The sequence below is a fragment of the Clytia hemisphaerica genome, unplaced genomic scaffold (genome assembly GCF_902728285.1).
Source record: "Clytia hemisphaerica strain Z4C2 unplaced genomic scaffold, Clytia hemisphaerica genome assembly, whole genome shotgun sequence".
NCBI classification, from domain to species: domain Eukaryota; kingdom Metazoa; phylum Cnidaria; class Hydrozoa; order Leptothecata; family Clytiidae; genus Clytia; species Clytia hemisphaerica.
Genome location: NW_027104459.1, coordinates 25,137 through 45,040, shown reverse-complemented (window position 1 = coordinate 45,040; position 19,904 = coordinate 25,137). Strand labels below are relative to the sequence as shown.

Below are 19,904 nucleotides of genomic sequence, written 5' to 3'. Positions count from 1 at the left end.
GAACTAAATGGACCTAGCCTCGATGGTAAGACAAAGTCTGTGAATCCTCTCGAAAATCTTAAAAATGAAAGTGGTATCCTTTTTACTTATCTTAACATTAACTCCTTGAGGAACAAAATTGAAAACGTCAAAGATAAAATCCTTCCTTTCGTAGATATCCTGTGTGTCGCCGAGACAAAGCTCGACTCTTCTTTCACCGAATCTCAGTTTTTTGTCAAGAATTTCAAAAAAACCAATACGACTTGACTTTTCCAAAAAGAGTGGAGGTCTTTTGCTTTATGCCAAAAAAGATCTGCCACTTCGACAGCTAAACGATAACCTACTCTCGCAGGGAATCGAATCGAATGCTTGACGCTTTGAACTAAATTTGAGAAAATCAAAATGGCTTATTCTTTCGATTTATCGAAATCCAAGCCTTCAAAAACTTAAGCCTTTTCTTGAGGAGTTGACTAAAGTTCTCGATCACTACGGTGCCTCGTATGAAAACATTTTAATCTTTGGCGATTTTAACGAGGAGATATCAGATAAAAATATGTTAAAATTTTTAGATTCTTTTTCCTTAAAATCTCTAATAAAAAACCCGACATGCTTTAAATCAGAGAACGGTAGATGCATTGATTTGATCCTTACAAATCGGCCCCTTTGCTTCAAAAAAAGTGGTTCCTTCGATACAGATCTCAGTGATTACCATCATTTGATATATAGCATGTTCAAAGCTAGTTTTAAAAAGGCCCCGCCTAAAGTTATAGAATATAGATCTTTTAAAAATTTTGATGAAAAGTGTTTCCGGTCGGATCTTTGTCGAAACTTTGATTGCGACTTTTCAGATTTCGAAACTTTTAGCAACACCTTTGAAAATATTCTTGATACCCATGCACCAATGAAAAAGCGAACCATCCGGGGAAATCAAAAACCCCATATTACAAAAGCTGTTTGAAAGGCAATTATGGTTCGCACCTTCTACAAAAACAAAGCAAAAGCGACCGGAAACACACATTATAAAACTTTATATCGCAAACAAAGAAATCTTGTTGTAAATTTAAATAGGAAAGCAAAAAGAAAGTACTTTCATGATCTAGGGACATCGCAAAGCTTTTGGAAATCAGCGAAGCCCTATTTTTCTGAAAAAGATCCAAAATCATGAAAAAAATCTTTTTGCTTGAAAATTCAAAACTGATAGACGATGAAGCCACCATCGCTAAAATTTTTAACAACTTTTTTGTAAATATCGCGTCAAATCTTGGTCTAAAAACTTCAGATTCTAATCTTCCCACAGACCTTGAGATTGATTCGCTGTCGAACCATCCAAGTATTATACGTATCACTGAATCCATGTCTAAAAACAAATCTTTTTCCTTCAGTGATGTAAAGCCTGAAGACACACATCGTGTCATACTCAAGCTAAATCAAGATAAATCTGTCAGCGGTCCTTTCTCAGTGAAATTAATAAAAATGGTTTCTGATATACTGTCAGAACCATTATCAAAACTCATAAACCTTGCTTTCAATTCATGCAAATTCCCCCAAAGTCTTAAGAAGGCAAGGGTTACTCCTGTTTATAAAAAGGAAGATAAGTTTCTGAAGAAAAACTATCGACCAATTAGTATTTTACCAGCTTTTTCTAAAATTTATGAGAGAATAATTCATAACCAACTCTCTTCCTACTTCGATGACATTTTCGATTCAAGACTCTGCGGGTTTAGAGCTAAACACAGCACTCAGCATGCATTAATACAAATGATTGGTCAATGGCATCAAAGTCTTGATGGGTCCGGAAAGGTGGGGGCAGTTTTGATGGACCTGTCGAAGGCTTTCGATTGCATTGATCACAAACTTCTGGTTGCAAAGCTCATGCCTATGCAATTGATACAAAGAGTCTTGAACTATTGCAAAGTTATCTGAGTAATCGCTATCAGAGAACAAAAATCGGCTCTGAATACAGCGAATGGCAAGAGATCACTCTAGGTGTTCCACAAGGCTCGATTCTCGGGCCTCTTTTATTTAATATTTTCATAAATGATTTTATTTCTTTTTATTGTAAAAGCTAGCATTTGCAATTTTGCCGATGATAATACCTTACACTCGTGTGCTGAAACTCTTGCAGAAGTCATCTCGAATCTAGAGTTTGACCTAGAAATAATCTTAGACTGGTTTTTAAACAACTACCTTGCTGCAAATCCTGGTAAATTTCAAATGCTAGTTTTTAGGAAATCAGGAATATTCCTATAGAAATCACTGTCAGAAATGTAACTATAAAATCTACGAATTCTGTTGAGCTTCTCGGTATTACCATTGATAACAATCTCACTTTCGAATTACATATCAATGATCTTTGCTCTAAAGCTAGGTCGAGAGTCTGGAGTCTGAACAGAATTCGCAATTATTTAAATTTTGATCAACGAAAGTTGATATTTAACGCTTACATCATGTCAACATTTAACTATGCACCAATAATTTGGATGTTTTGTAATAAAACTACATATGAAGAAATCACCAAAGTCCATAAACGGCATTGAGAACATTACTTTTTGATTTTCATAAATGACTATGAGGTTTTATTGCAAAACGCCAAATGTAAAACGGTTCATGAAATTCAGCTTTGCTTTCTACTTTGTGAGGTTTACAAATCTGAAAAATAAATTAAATCCAAGTTCATGCAAACAAATCTATATAACGAAGGAAATAAAATTTAACTTCCGAAACAAAGTTTTGATGACAATACCTAAGGCTAAAGTCTCAACGTTTTGGAACTCAATCCTTTTTATTCCGAGGAAGCCTGATCTGGAATCAAATCCCAGAAAAAATTAAGCTCAAACCATCAATCGATTCTTTCAAATCCTCGCTGAAAGAAATAAACCTTACAAATGTTTGTCTTTGTAAAATATGTATATAAAATTTTTTTTATCTTATATATTCTTTATTATAGTATTGCGTATTTCTCTACAGTTGGTATTAATTAGTATTTTATTATAACTATGTCAGACCAACATTAAATAAATCGGAAAATAAAAAAATAAAAAAATAAAAAAATAAATTAAAAGGCTTAAGTCCATCATTATTTTACAATTTACTTTAAAGGCCTAATTCCATCAAAATGAGTTGCTAAGTTTTAAGAAGGCCCAAGTCCATGAGAAATTTAAAATTTTTAAGGCTTGGCTGGCCATCAAAATTGTCTTCAGAATCAAGAAAACTTTTAATTGCAATTTTGGATTTTGGATTGCAAAAATGGACTTAGGCCTCTTTAAAATCAGAGAGGGTAAACTCAATTTGAATGATTGGAAGACAATAAATTCAAGATATGAAGGTGAGCTTCCTGAAAGTGCCAAAGAGGGATTTAGATCAGACACATGTTTGACCGTTATGGAAACGTCGCAAGAGGTAAATGTTGAGAACCACAACAAACTAGCTGATTTGGGGATCCCTGTTGCTACTATACCAAGCAAAGGAAAAGGACGTCATCACACTCAATCTGTTAATCAGATGGGTCAAATTCCTGCAACCTCTCACATTGCTGTTGGAAGTCGTGTGCTTTTGACTAAAAATCAGCTCAGCTTAACACCTCTTGGATTGAATAATGGAGCAATTGGGAAAGTGATTGCAATATTAGATGCTGAGGGAGAAGCACCTCCATCATTTCCAGAAGCAGTTGTTGTAGATTTTCCAAGATACAAAGGCCCAAGCAGGCTTCCAGAACACCCAACATGGGTTCCTATACCTGATACTAACTGTTGCTCTAGAAGGGGGTTTCCCTTGATGCCTGGTTATTGTATACCTATATCAAAAAGCCAAGGTATGACAATAGGTCCTAATGAGCCATCTACTCATACTCGGATAAAGTTAAATAAAGAGATTTTTATGGAGAAACTTAACCTTGGCATAACTTATACAGCCCTCAGTAGGGCATCTAAGCTAGAAAATGTTGCTTTGGTCGAAAAAGTGCCATATGATAGGCTAAATTATACCAATAACCATCCATGGATGCCACGAAGAAGGGAAGAAGAAGAAAGATTGAAAATTTTAAGTGGAGAGACTCTTCAAACATTTGGCCATTACAGCGATTTGAATACCTACAGAGAACTATTATGTGAATTTGTTCGCTTTGTCAATGATGGTCTAACATGTTTTCAAGACCCTTGATCACATTGCCTCAACATCGTTTCAGGGCATCGTAATGCTTTTTCATGCGATTGTTAAATTTTCTGCTTAGCATAGAAAGGCGTTTTCAATTACATGTTTTATAAATAAGACTGATAAAACCTTAAAAAGTTAAGACAACAATTATGACTTAATTTATTCTACATTAAAACAGAGATGTAAGACCTTTGGACAATGCATGACATTTTCAAATTTTACTGTTATGAATGGAACAGCAGCTCAAAGATAGAATTCTGAGTATCTCAATCAAGGAACTATTAAAACAATTAAACATGGGAAAATGAAGGCTCTAAATCAACTCAAACAAACGTTAATTCGGCAGTATTTTGAAGGCTATGAATCATCTAAGCTCAATTTTTCTTCTTTTGAAAAGGAACTGTTAAAACATGTAATTGAATTTGTCTCACTATCATTAGTTTAAATCAAGGCTGTTCTGTCTGTCAAGCTGCAAATGACTTTAAGTTGATGATCAGCGGCGGATCTGAGGGGGTTCAAATGGTTCAGCTGAACCACCCCAACCCTTTTAGTACATAAAAAAAACAAAGACCCTTTCTTCAAGTAAAATCTAGTTTTCTGATCGGAACTGATTTTTCTTTTTGGTCATATCTCGATATTATTTTACCAGGGGTTGTATGCATGTGGCGTGCGTTTCCGTGGTGTGCGCGACAAACTTAGCTTTCTCCGCGCTAAAAAATCTTTAGGTTATGTGTGTACGGCGTAGCTAGCTTTCCCGCGCTGTAAAAAATCTTTGTTATGACTTTTTTTGCGGGATTAATATCTAGCTGTGTTCTGTGCTAGGAAAATCTTTGATTTTGAACCTGGTTCAGAAATGCATCCAGTGAAATGGCAAATTTGAGGTGGTTCAAGGAAATTTCTCGAAAATACGAGACCGACCGTTTTGAGCGTAAAAGATTCTCCTACAAAAATAACTTTCAGTCGCATGTCGTCGCCGGCAAAATATTGAAATGATTTGAAGGGTAGCCATTCGTACGGCAAACGACCTCACTTCTTTGCACAGTGTTTTAAAGAAAGGAATCGAAGTCCTGAAAAGTGGTAATAATCAGGCAATTACTTATCTTTTTGAGGACATTTTTGGTTCAATTTAATCAGTAAATTTGAGAATCACACAACAATATCAATCAATGTATGATGATTTTGACAAAGACTCTGTGTGATGGAATTTTTATCTGCTTTTGTTTGATGTGGTGAAGAGTGACAAAAGAAAAAGACTTTCATTCTGAGGAAACATTTTTGTTTTGGTTTATCTTTAAAAGAAAAGCATTCATACCAACAAAAACAAAACTTAAATCAATTTTGCTTGATAAATGAAGTTTGGAATTTATTTATGGGAAAGGACTTATTTGTGAATATTTGGTGGAAGTTTATCGTGTCTTGAATAATATAACCACGAATTTATGTTTGGCTCTTCTCCCATCATCGGGCATCGGGAATATCACGGGAGAAATCTACCTAGATACATATGGATCACAAGATTTGCGATTGGCTACGTTTCGAGAGATTCTTCTCCCATCATTATTTGACATTGATGAATTTCACATTGCTACGTTTCGAGAGATTCTTCTCCCATCATTGGACATTGATGAATTTCACATGGAAAAACAGCTAGCTAGCTTTATTTTTGAAAACTATCATAGAAAAACAAAACAAAATTTGTTTTATAACAGAGACTGGAAGAAAGGTTAGGGAACAACATTTTAGCAATTTGATTGAATTTGGTTGAAGAATGAAATTTCTGGAAAGGTGAACCTTCATGCATGCTTCAAGTTAATGTGATGCGAGGAAATATTTTTGGTTTCGTCATGTCATAAGAAGAGAGAGTTCATACCACTTTATACTTGCAAAACAAAACTAAGATTACTTTTACGTGATCATATGAAAATATGGTGTACTTTTATACAAAAATAGACATTGGTGACCTCTGAAAAAATTACCCTCTTGTGCTTAATTATAGGTGGACATTTTGCAATTTTTTGGAAAAAAATCACCCAATTAGCATTTTGAATGACCTCTAATTTATCAAATTTTCCTGGTAAAGTGCCAAACCTTCATTTTCCTTGAGTTTTTTTGGAAAATCACCCCAAAATCAGTTAATAATGACCCCCCATTTTATGAATTTTCTCTGAGAGTACTGCCCCTGCATCTTCCACCCCCTACAAATAAGCATAAAAGAGTATGATTGAATGCAGAATTTATGAAATGATATATAACAACAATCTCTAACAAAAGAATTATAAACAACACTCCATACAATTGTGAAAGTTGAAAAAGTGCTTTCCTACAAATTGTTGATGATTACTGTTAGTACCTTTAATAATGCTTAAAAACATCAAACTTTTTTACTTTTAATGTAAAAAGTACTTTTTTATGAGATTATTCATCTAATTTGAGAGCTAGAATTTCTTGAGTCTATTTGCACATAAAACACATTATATCAGTACTCATGGTGTACTCCACTTTTTGGCAATCTTTTATTTTTCCATCTTAAGAATATTGTATTCCCTTGTATGTATTATATAAATAATCTCCTTTATTTTTTAACTTGATCACTGTTTTCAAAATATTATCCATTCTGGTTTTATAATGTAAACATACTCAACATGAAAAGTTTTTGCTTGATTGTCAGCCAATTAATTCACTACAAAGAAATTCCATAAAAAATGGTTATAAGAATAAATTATCGAACTTTTTTACTATGTTTTAAATATTCACGAAATGAAACTGAAGTGTGTAAAGTATTTAATATTATAAATTGTCTTATTTTTTCTTCAAACTTTTCTTCAAAACAATTTATTTGCTCTTTTATTTATGGCTTTCTCAAAAAGATTTTCTGCAAGAACAATGAATATATAAAAGAATATACACCAAACAAGCAGTTCTGAGCATGCTCTGGGTGTCTGTTTTATCAAAATAAAAGGTTAAACCAAAAAAATATAAGAAATATAATACTAACTATATTTGCGTTTTATGAACGTTTTTTGTGATAAGATTGAAAAGAAGAAACTAGATGTGCGCAATTACAGTGAGGGAATTTCCCAATGTATATATGAATATCACCACAAACGATTATTACACGTTCAGCATGTGGCTGTTCAAGCCGGGTCAAAAAAAATTGGCCTACCACCCTCCTTTCAACGCATGGGACCATTCAAAAAGTACGTACGCTCGAGAGGGGTGGGTACTCCCAAAAACGTACGAGGGGGAGGAGGGTCCTTGAGGAGAAGTACGTACGCTCGTAATTTCTCCTAAACTAAGTCTTTTTTGAGAGAAAAACTCAATACTTTCACATCAAAAAATGGTTTTTGCGATTGTTATTTTTCATTTTTATTCTTCATTCTTTTAATTTATTGAGACTTTGCTATAAATACGATTGGATACCTACATATTCTACTGTTACAAGAGTTACAAGTTTCGACTTTGGTTAAGTGGGTGTACTAAAAAGCGTACGTACGCTGAAGGGGGGGTACACATAAAGCGTACACGGGGGGAGGGGGAGTCAAAAATTTGCCATTTTCGAGCGTACTTTACGAACGTACTTTTTGAATGGTCCCCCGCTGAGGCCTATGTTTGGAATTCATAGGTAATGGGAACTGCAGAGGCGCTCATTACCGTCCCCCATGTTGAATGGAAAAAACGTGACACCGCCCAAGCAGGGCGGGTGCAAAATTTACGCCCAAAACGTTTGTTCCGAAAAAAAGTTTTTGAAAAGAGATTTTTGAACCCCCTCAGAAAAATCCCAGATCCGCCTCTGATTGATTGGTGGATGTTGAAAGTTGTTTCCACCCTCTGGTGACATGTTGATAGTTGTCTGTCACATACAGAGTTTTTACCTATGAATGTTGATAGTTGTTTTCATAGTGGTGTGGTCTATCCATGCCACCCTGGAACATGCTGATAGTTTTTTGTTTCAGGGGTACATCAACTTTTGTCTAAAGTCAAAAGCAGCTGAACAGCCTTGTACCCTAAAAGAAATTGTTTTATTTTTGTAATTAGTATTTTTAGGGTGGGGTACAAAATCCTATGGCTTACCTTCACGTGGTGTACCCTGTTCCACATTTTCAAAGCAGTAAAAGTGTAATTTGAAAATGTCAACTAAAAAGCCAAGGCTATCCAAAAGGTGATAAGATCTTTGAAATTTTTACTCAAACAACAGTGGTAGCTAAATTTAAACGGTCATTATAATTTTATCTCCTTTTGGATAGATCAGCTGCTATCATACTTGATGGTAACATAGAGACTTTTCTTTCTTAGTGTAAAATCTAAAAAAAAACACACACTATGAGCTTGCAGGATGAGTTAATGGAGGTGGAATCCAACGATTCGTTTTCAGATGAACTTGCAGCCGAGGAGCAAAGAGAGAAAAGATTTGCTTCAAAGACCGAGCTATAAGAATCCAAAACTGACGAATCCAAGACAAGCGAAAATTCAAAGGCAAAGCTTGAAGATCACACGAAAAAAGAACAAATCAAAAAAACTAAAAAGCAGCAAACTAATGATAAAACGAGTAACGATGAAAAGAAAAAAGATCAAAATGTTGATAATAATAAAAAGAAATTTAATGCTTACAAACAATACAAAAAAATGAGAAGGGAAAATGGTGGACCTAGATCTTTTTCTTCATTTAAATTTTGGACGGCCAATGGATGTAAAGATGAGCCGGGTTTCTTAGATTCTTGGCTCAAAAACGAGAAAAGTAACGAGAAAAGTAAAGAGAACAACAACAAAGAAAGAAACAATAGTGTCAAAAATAAAGAGGCAGTAGTCAGAAGAGAGTCGGTGACTTTACAAAAAGTCATCAATGTAAACCTGTATGGAGAGCACTCTGTAGGTGTTCAGCTATAGCTATGATAACATGAAAATGTCATCATGGCACGTAGCAATAATTGGGTCTCAAAAACATACAACAGTTTGAATCTCACTGTTGAAAAGAATTTATTACTAAAATTTATAATACGGTATTTTCTCCATACTGGAAAACTTTGAGTTTAGATAACGTTGAATGTGTTGAATAGTGTACATATTGTTTATATAATGGAGTTTTAATAGTATATAACTTTAAGTTGCGTATAGTTTTGTATAGTTTAGCTCTATATGATGAGTTTCCGTTATTAATTAACTCTTAAAACTTGTTCAGAGCATCCCTAACGGGGAAGAGAGGCTAAACTAAATCCCTTTAAATATCTGTGGGGAATTGAATTTTCAAAATTTCAAGGGCTGATTCCACTGCTTCTACAAAAATGTCCCCAAATTATCATGCACGTCTGGGGAAACATTAAGATTTGAAAAATATATTCAATAATTTAGAAAAATCATATTAAAAAAAAAAGTGGCACTGGTACTAGTTGAGTTGGGTTCACCTACCAAATTTTCTCAGGCCCTTTAAGTGGTTCTGAAACGAAAATTCTTTTTTCCCTCTTTTTTAAGATCTCTCTGGTACAGTGTAAAAAAACACCGACAGAGTTGTATGTTCAATGAAAAGGCCTCACGCATCAATCAACACTTTTAAAAGATTATTTAATAAACTAAATCTTATTCTTGTAAACATTCTTTTAAGAAAAAAATAAGAGAGAGAGCTAATTGATTTATGCTCAAAAGAACGAAAGAATTGCGTCTTCCTTTTAAATTTGATTACTGGCTTATTGCATAAGAAGCTACTTGTCAATCAACCATTTTTAACAAACAGGTTTACCCGTTGGCCTGTACCTTCCATTTTTTGAGTATTTTCTTGGAGAAACTATGTTTTTCCTACATTCCGCGCGATACAAAGTTGAAAATTCGTGATTTTCTTTTCCCAAGGCAGTAGGGAGGAGAGCCTGCATATTGAAAGTACCTCTGTAGTGGAGGGTTTTATTGTGCAATATAGTTAAAATACAGCTTGAACTTAGAACTCAAGTGAAAATACTGAAGTTTTGGTAATCCTTTCGTGCATAGAGAAAAGACTACAAATATATCTTTCACTATTGAGGTAGTTTCGAATAGCTAACCTGAGATCAGATTGTGAATGTTTTCTGCACACCACGCTGAAGCTCTAAAGGGATGTGTGAAAACAAACAATCTGACGAATATGCAATTTCGAAATTGTAAGGACCGCGTTCGTCTAAAAGGACTGGGAATGACAACAAAGTTGCGCGATTGTGTTTATGAATAGGGTGCCGTATTAGTTTTTATTTTTCCGGCGCACAACAAGATTCTTGTTGTAGAATTTTCCGCGGGAGGACTATTTTCCTCAGATGTATAATTTTCAAGTGCCTTTAGAGGTTTACCGTGCGCGTAAGAAAATTATGAACATCTGTTATCAGGTTACGAATAGCCAACTGCTTGAACTACTCGTGTACAAAAGTTGAGGTGAAAAGCTCAACGCTGTATCCCGCGGAGGCGCCATTTTATGTATTTTCTAGTGATTTTCTTCACATTAATGAAATTCTCTGTAAATTTTTCACCAGCTTGATGGGTATCATTATAACCATATTAAAGTTCTATCTTTTTCCGTCATGAAGTCGAAAGAATTTCTTAAAATGAAATTATTATGAAAGAGTAATGATGTTTCAAAAACGGTTAGTAGAATCAACTTTTTTTCGGAAAATAAATCCACTTAAAGGGCCTGAGTTGGAGATACATCGCATCTTCCGATTCGCAAGGAGTGTAAACCTTTCTAGTTACAATGTAAATTAATCCATTTACTTTCTCCAGTGTTGAATTTTAAGCATTTTTTATTTATTTAAATATTTAAATGTCTTGTATAAAATTTCAACTTATAGTTGTAGTTATTCTATCAAGGACCTTTTATCTTATGTATGCGTTTTATCTACATTTATATTTTCGCCATCATAGTATATAAACCCAATGATATTACGCTCTCGAAATCTAAGAATATTGATATATCAACAAACTTAACAAATTAGCGTCTTATTTACAAAGTAAAAGGCTTATTTATCGATCTTTAAAGGGATAGTTCGGTCAATAAATCATTTTTTCTGAGGTATCTCATTACATTAGATTCTCCTTTCCAAAAGACACAAAGATATATACATTTGTTGTTAAAAAATGTTCTCAGCATTAAAAAAAACTAAAAATGGCAAAAAGAGTCACAAATAGCAAAGACATTCGTAGTAAAACTAGAAAAAGTAAACCTTTATAGCCCCAAAGGTTCTCCTTGGGTTCTGATGAAAAAAATTAAAATTGCCTGTATAAATCAGTTTTCCTCATCTAAAACAAGCCTTTTTATAGAGAACTTTATGCAACAACGACGTCACATACATAAAGTGAGCCAAAAAAAGATGGGTCTTTCTGCAAATAAAGGAGGTCGTTCATGATTAAAATAACAAACTCAGTTTTAACCGAACTACCCCTTTAATAACCTAGATTGGCTAAAATAGACTGGCATAATCGTTTGGTTTTCCTGAGTGGCAAAAACCGGTAAATGTGCTTAGAAAGTGATACAAGCGGGCGAAAAAGAAACGAAACGCTACAGAAATAATGAGAGGTCTGGTTTTGGAACGTAGTGCAAGCGAAATACAGCCGTTAGTTAGTTACTAGGTTAATTTACACTTCAATTTGTTTTAAATAAATAATAAAACAAAACCGTATAATTATTAGAAGAGATACAGTAAACAAAACAAAACTTATATGACTCTGCATTATTTGAGTTTTCTTATCAATTTGTTATACAAATAACAAAAATCACAAAAAGATTAAAAAATCACACAAAAAATCAAGAAATCACATAAAAGAACAAAAAATCAAAAAAGGTTTCGTACATCTTTTCGGGAGCGTGGTTTACTCCTCGAAAAAAAAAATTGTGTGTCGTTGTTTAGTTCTTATTGATAAAGTTTTCAATAAAAAAATGCGTTCAACCGATCAGATAACGAATCCGAGGGAATTCCCATTCGGCCCACCGAGGCTCTCTGTTATCCACTCACTGTTGTAAAACTCTAAGGGAATTTCCCTCAACACAACTTTTCACTTGTATACACTGTAACACTTTAACATGACTAAAGTACACGTTTTTTTCTATAAGAACATCCAAATTCAAGGAAGCCTTCAATGTTTTCGAAGCTTTTTTGATTTCAAGCCCTAAAATGTTCTTAATCAAGGCTTTAAATTTGAGTCTCGAAAACCTTCTGAAAATTTCTATTGTATTCTGAAAAAAACCAATTGGCCTTGAATTACTGTAATTGGTTAAATTCTTATTTCTATACTCTTAAAGCCTCCGAATGTTCTAAATTTTTTACCTTTCGAAGCCTGGTCGTCAATTTGTTTACAATTGGCACTGCACTTTTATTTTTTTAAAGCATTTTTTTTCAAGATTCCGGAATATATTTCGTAAGGCGAGACCAATTTAATTTGTTGTTCTACGGGCAGATCGTTAGCAAATTATGGGTCGGTCGGTCAGTAAAATAAGAATAAATTTTTCATTTATCAGGGTTGGAAAAGTATCAAGTATAAAATATTTTCCAAAAAATATCTGGATCAAAAATTCACTTTCTTTTATTTTCGATGAAGATCGTAACAAAATCTTAGTGTATGGGATGCTTGATCTCCTCATAACATCATAAATCACATATCGATCCTTTATCGATTATCTATCAATTAACAAACTAAATCAAACTTAATTGAACCTCTAATAATCGAGCGAACAAAACCTACCTTTTGGATTTCTATCATCGTCAGCTGCTGTATCTTCTTTATCATTTGAAGGAAAGTCTTTTTCAATACTGATAGTGGCATAATCTTTGTAGTTCCCTTCAATTTAATGTTGAATACCTCTAATAACTTCAATGTTCTCCACAGAATTGTGACTAGTAGATGAATGGTCCTCCTCCTCTTCAAAATAATTGAAATTGTCATCATCATAGTTTGTATCCCCCTCGTCTGAAGAATATTCTTCACTTTGGCTATAATCTAACAGTTTAACTTTATCTCTGTGTTTTTGTTCGATATGTCGTTTGATATTAAACTTTTTCCGCGATATTGTTGGACAAAAAGGGCATAAAAAATGCTCATTATTGTTGATGGAAGAAATGTAGTATCTGCTTCACTTCGCTGCCATCTTTCCTTTCTGTTTAGAGCGCATTTTCATTTGTCACGAGACGATATCACTAGAACTTAGAACCACCACGGAACAATATATTGAGCTAGGCAGCCGCGTAATCTAACATGGAGATAAAACTTTTAGGCTATCTTTCTTCTCAAATTGCCGTGACCAATTTCTTGACCGCGTGAAAACCGACTTCGCCTGTCAGCGTTTTCACTCTCTGATTGAATTCATTGTAATTATACATTATTGATTATACATTATATTGTCATCATCTTATTGTGTTGTCAGATTGTTGTTTGTTGTTGCACTTTAGTCGTATTACATCATGTCATCAGTTCACTACGCCATTGTTAACTGGGAGGATGGCTCCACAACTCATGTAATTTTATCAAAATTGAATGGAGGAAAGGAGGTTGGAGAACGTGTGGAGAAAAACTTTTCAAATGGTCTTGCTCATGGCATAATTGAAGGCATTTATGGTTTGTTTATTGATTATTTGGCTACATTCAATTGATTATTTGGCTACATTCAATTGACTATTCTTTTAAGATAACTTTTTTTACCTTTGCACGGAGGGACAGAAACTTCACTCCTAATTTTGACCCCAATTTATTCAGGACTATTTTTTGTTTATAACTCAAAGTTTTTTTATATCTATGATAGATTCTAAAAAGACTGCGAGTGACAGAGTAAATAGTTTGGTTGGAAAAAAAGATTGGTTTACAGAAATTCCTGATGGTAAAAGAGTAAGAAAGAAGAAAGCGCTTCCTGGATATGAAAGTGAAGGTAAAACCATTGACTAGTGTTAACAGTCCTAACAGTGCGACCCTGCCGACGCACCAGACTTAACAAACACCGGACACGCGAAAGTCCGGTGTAAAAATGAGAATTTTTTTCACCACCGGACAATCTCTACACCGGACTTATAAGGAAGTTGAATGTCCGGTGTCGGAGATGGATATTTTTTTCCACCGGACAATCAAAACACCGGACATGACAAGTCGGGTGCGGTCGGTGTTTCTAATTTTTTGTTTCATAAATGTCCGGCGTCCAAAATTCCCTGTATGCAACACCGGACTGACACCGGACTTATTGTGTCCGATGTAGCGAAAGGATACTTTTTGCCACCGGACAAATACACCGGACAGTCCGGTGCGTCGACAGGGTCCTGTCCTTTCTTCTCACCACTTCGCTGCCTAATATTTTTCGTACTTTTTCGTACCAAAAAAACCCGACGATTTTACCGACTTTCCTTTTCGGGTTTTCTTGTAAATAAACTGTTTGTCGGACAACCCGAATGGAACATATTTTTGATTGCCGCCTTTACAGAATCTTGTAAAAAAAATTAAACAAGCGCGCAACAAAAATAAATGGAATGACAGCTTTAAACAAATTGAGGACCAGATTTTTTGCATTTTGTTGGAAAGCACCCATGAAATCTCTACCTTATAAACATATACCCCCACCGCTAATTAATTTTTCCAAAAATGACCAGGTCATTTTTTTCCAATCCCCCCACCGTCTATAAGGCACCTGAGAGTAAGGCACATGAACTTTTATATTATCAGCAATGATTGAATTTAGAAATCGAGTATATCGCACCAAAGAAGGCAAAGCTGACCAAGAAGAAAAAAGAAAATGTTCAAAAAGAAAATATTTAAAAAGAAAGTGTTGATGAAGAAAGTAGTGTTGATGAAGAAAGAGTTAATAAAGGAGAAAACACGAAGAAGAAAGAAAAAGAAAAAAAAGACCCAAAGAATCCGAATCAGAAGAAAAACAAAGTAGAGGTAATTTTCTTTCATTGTTATGGAGGGTAAGTTTTTGGAGGTAATGAACATGATCTTAACCAAGACGATGGTCAGTATGTGACGACAATATTCTGGAAACCAATGCTCTCTTATCTTAGGGTTATCATTGCATTGACAATCTGACGTCAATTTTTAACATTTGGTTTTGTAACCTTTTTAAATATTTTCTTTAGTCTGATGATGACCCTCGCTACATTCATAAAAGTGGATTGCTTTCATACCCCATTTTTAATATTCTCAAAAAAAAATTGTCAGCAATAAGTAACCTGAATTTTATGTTCAATCTTTATTGTTTTAAGCCGTGGTTACACTACATTAATATCTTTAAAATTTTTGAAATTTTTTAATCAAAAATACATTAAAGAAATTAACTATTTTCTTTAAAGTCTTTTTGAAATTTTTGTATGTTGCATCAAATCTTCAATCGTTTTTCTCAACTCATTTTCTCACTCAACAAACGACATAAGTGGAAAGATGAGGAATATATTAAAATATATTAATTGTGGGACCCCCTAGCTAATTTCTTTGTTTATGTCACTACTAATTCGCAAAATTCTGATAATTATCTGCAAATGAATGAAATACCTTTTTGCTTTTCTGATCTGTTCTGAGAGGGGATCATCTAATTGCTTCCATTTTCAATCTTGTACCCAGAGTGCAGATTTTGATTTTTGCTGATAGACGTGATATCAGAATCATAATAAAAAGCAAACTGAAGGACTGGGCTCGAGGGTTTCATTTTACCTACCTTCCACATGAGTGGAAAGAGGAAGACAGCAGCACGTATTATGCTAATTCTTTTGAAACGGAAATTTGAGAGGAAATATTCGAAAAAGAAAAGTCGAGCTAAAAGGTCTTGCTGAGTACGCCTAGTGGTTAAAGTTGAGGAACGAAAAAAGTGCCTACAACAACATATTTGCTGAACTTCGTCTACGTGACCAAGAAGAATTTAGATCTTATTTCGAACTTATCCTATCTTTCACCCCTATCTCATATTACGTTTTAAAGATTTCAAGCGCTAGAAAAACCATTTATCGAAAAAAATGTACAGAACTATCACGTCGGTGGCTTTGATCTCGAGAGAAGTGAAGAAAAAAACTTTAAACTCTTTACCAAAAAAATGGTAAAGAATCGCAAGAAATAATTTCTTTTTCAAGAATTTATACGTCTTTATTTTCTTTAAAGGGGGCTGTTACACTTGTAAATTTTTTAATCATAAAGAGTCGATTAAAAAATTTCAGAAATTTAGAAATAAATTAATGTAATGTAACCACGCCTTTAGAAAAGTTCATCAAACCAAAAAACAATAAAAATCAAAGACACCAATAAAGTTCAGGTAGGTCTTTAGTTCAAAAGATTTGCCTTCATTTGTTTTAAACATCAAGGTGTTGGCATTTTTCTCAAAACAAAGCACATTGTTGTAATGTTTGAGATTTTTTGTCTAAAAAAATGTTCAATGTTTCTTAAGTAAAATATCTCCACTTTCAAAAATTACCATTTTACTATTACCATTTCTAATTCTAACTTTTGGAACAATGTTAAGCAAAAAGATTTGGAGCTTTTACTCAGGAAGGAATCTTCAGTAGGCCAAAGATCTTACAGCATCTAGCCATCCCTTTTTTAAAAGTATATATACAAATAAAGTATTTGTCACTAATTTTGAGCCACTTTTCGTTTGACGATTGCAAAACTTTCTTGCCTGCAAAAGATTTTTTGGAACATTTAAGGTATCAAATTTTATTAAGCTAGTTTCGGTATCAAGTATCATGAATAATTTATATTTTTAGGATAACGAAGCACGAAAACTTGCTGTAGAAGATTTTCACCAAGAATTATTTGAACTGGTATATAATTATGTCTTCTTAGACTTTGATGGTAGAAGTATTTGTAAATCATGAGACTGTTTAATTTTGAATTACATTTTGGTGCACTTTGTCCCCATTTTAATGGGCAGTTCGTGTGAAATTCTGTATATGAACTTCATATAATGCCACACCTATTAGTATAGTTATTTCTCTCTCTCTATTTTCAGACTTCTGCAAAAACAGGTATGGGCATTCAATGTTTTTTACACAAGGACAATAATTTTACATTGACCTATGACAAGAGGCAATTTAAAAAAAGTTGAACAATCAAAATTTCTGTGATCTTTTTCTTTCGATCAAAGATTATCTCAAGTTTTGTGGATTTTAATTATCGTTTAGAAGCCAAAAATATGAAATATTAATTTCTGTTATTTTCTTTTAAAGATAAAGCAAGCGCCTGTGAGGATGAAAAAGGCACCTGCAGTGAATCAGATGGAGAAGGAAATGAACTTAGCAGACCACTTCCTGAATCTGAAACTTCTCCACTTAAAGAAATAAAGACAGTGGACAATAATGTAGATATTTCAATCACCCAAGTCTCCAGATCCGAATCTCCAATAGCGAAAAAGCAGATTCTGGTAGCTAGACCAAATTTCAACCAAATAATTCAAACCAATAGCAATACTCAACAACAACAACAACAACAACAACAATTCAACATGAATAACCTGGTCGGATCATCCAGTAAAAGCACATCCAATAAAAGCACATCCAATATTTTAATGGAATCTCTCAATACACTTTATGAATCTGTAAACCATGCGGGTCCCAGTACAAACTATGCGGGAACCCCATCAGCCAACTACGCTGGTACCCCGACCAACTATGCTGGTACCCCAACCAACTACGCTGGTATCCCAACCAACTACGCTGGTACCCCAACCAACTACACAAGTGCTGTTTTAGGGATCTCACCGATCCCTGATAGCAATCACCACTCAAAAAGTTTTGGTTTTTTTGACAGTCGTGAAGATGAAAGAAAAAATGATAGGATTAAAGGATTGGAAGAACGGGTCTCAAACTTGGAATCCTACTGTCAAAAATTATTTGAAGTTGTTTCAAAAATCGGCAATAAAAATCAAGTAATTGTTTTATAAAAAATTTTAACATGTACTGCACCCAGAAAACAGTTGTTTGTACACAAGAAACGCAGAAATTTTATCATCAATTTATTAGCAAATCAGAAAAATATCGACATTTTTTGGAATAGTTTTGAAAAATTGCTATTTCAGAAAATTCAAGAGATAATAAATCTACTGTAAAGAATTACAGAATTTGTGTTATCTTCGCAATGTCCATTGTTTTGTTTTTTCCATTTTCACATTCATGTTATTTTAAACATTTTTAGAATAGAAGTCAAGAGGAGGATCAAGCAGAGGAAGAGCATGCACAGAATGATGCAGGACTTAGTCCTGAAATAATTGTAAGAACTGTATAGCCATTAAAAACTTCTCCCTTTTCCATGTATTCGTACGGTGGCCCCAGGAATCTGTATTACTATATAATATGTACAATCATAGAAAATATAGTAATATGCTTGATTGTGGTGTTTTGTTGTGCGTTTTGATCCATGATGTGAGTTTTTTTAAGTTTTTTAAATTGAAAAGCATCATGTAAGTTAGCATGCTTCATCACAATTTATTTTACTGAAACAACAATATTTTATGTATTTTATCAGAAAAAAGTCAAAGAAGAAATAAAAAACAATGAATGGAAGGTTGCAATCGGCCGTGTAATGCCTCTACTGTTCACCAAAGAGGAACTAGCTGCATGTTCCCCAGCAGGGATGAATACCAGGAAAGACCATGCAGCAAGGCCTTCATTACCAATACAAAAAAAAAATGTTCTCTATAGTAAGTATGGAAGGAACTTTTGCAAATTGATTTTTCTTAAGCAAATTGTAAATTAAAAACTTGAGCAGAATGTTTTTGTCTAGATGTTTTAGTGAATAATTAGCCATGGAAAGTGCCAAATGTTTGCCCTAGTAAGTATTAAAAATTAGCAAGCAAAAACTTTTTTGTGGAAAAAGCGACAATGGAGGATAAACTTTGGCAAATGAACCTATTAAGAACTTTCTATGAGAGTTAACTTTTGCTAAAGTTTCTTCCTGCAATAGTTTTCCCTAAAGCACTTGCATTTTTTATAGAATATGTAAGGAAGTATCATGAGGTCATACGGAAATTGGAAAAGAAAGGTATTACTTTGATCAATGGTAAAATGGCAGACGAACTAAAGAAATATAGATAATAACTGCAACAAGCTATAACTTTATATTATAACTTTTAAATAACTTACAAAATTTATAAGATTTGCAAGGTTTGCTAGTGAAAGTTTGCACACCTGCAGACATTTTTTATATCTTTTTAGTTTTTTTTTTCGAAATTTGAGGAACATTTTTCGCAACTTTTCGCCTTTTCTTAAGGAAATGAATTACTAGTGGAAGTAGTGGAAGGGTGACTTTCACTAAAGGAAAATTGTCATTACTGTTTACTTTCTATGATCTTCTTGATTTATCGACTCAATCGAATTAATCAAATATCTTCGCTTAAAGTAGTTCTGCGTAATCGAAACATGTTTTTACTTTCATATTTTTTCATATTCCTTTCATTTTTTCATATATTTTATGTTTTAAATAATATTCTATTTTTGCAAAGATTTTTAATTGTACATAGTAAAAACGATCCATCTAGTGTATTTGCAAGATTTAATATTGCAATTGCAAGATTTTTTATTTCCTAGCAAAAACATTTTAACTGAAAATTTTCTATGATGTTATCTTGGATATATGTATACTCACTCATGTGAGAACTACCTACGACATTATTTTTAAAAAAATTAAAGTTTGAATGGCTCTCTTCAGCCATGTTATAACACTACGATTTGCAACTTTTATTTTATTTTATTTATATATATCAATGAATGTGTTTTATGACCTCGATACATATGCTTTACTTTCTTCTGGTCTAAAACCTTGTCTAAAGAAATGTTAATGTGAAATGCTATATTATACTGACATATATT

The 19,904-nt window shown here is 33.6% G+C and overlaps 1 protein-coding gene across 1 annotated transcript; it reads left to right on the top strand.

Annotated features, from left to right (window-relative positions):
- The first annotated feature begins 3,225 nt into the window (after positions 1–3,225).
- Positions 3,226–4,137, top strand: LOC136821094 (uncharacterized). The gene has a single exon (XM_067077320.1). It carries the CDS (start codon positions 3,226–3,228, stop codon positions 4,135–4,137), a length of 912 nt encoding a protein of 303 aa, XP_066933421.1.
- The last annotated feature ends 15,767 nt before the right edge of the window (positions 4,138–19,904 follow it).

Excerpts from the sequence above, each read along its gene's own strand:
- LOC136821094 (XM_067077320.1), top strand. The coding sequence starts at position 3,226 with ATGGACTTAGGCCTCTTTAAAATCAGAGAGGGTAAACTCAATTTGAAT.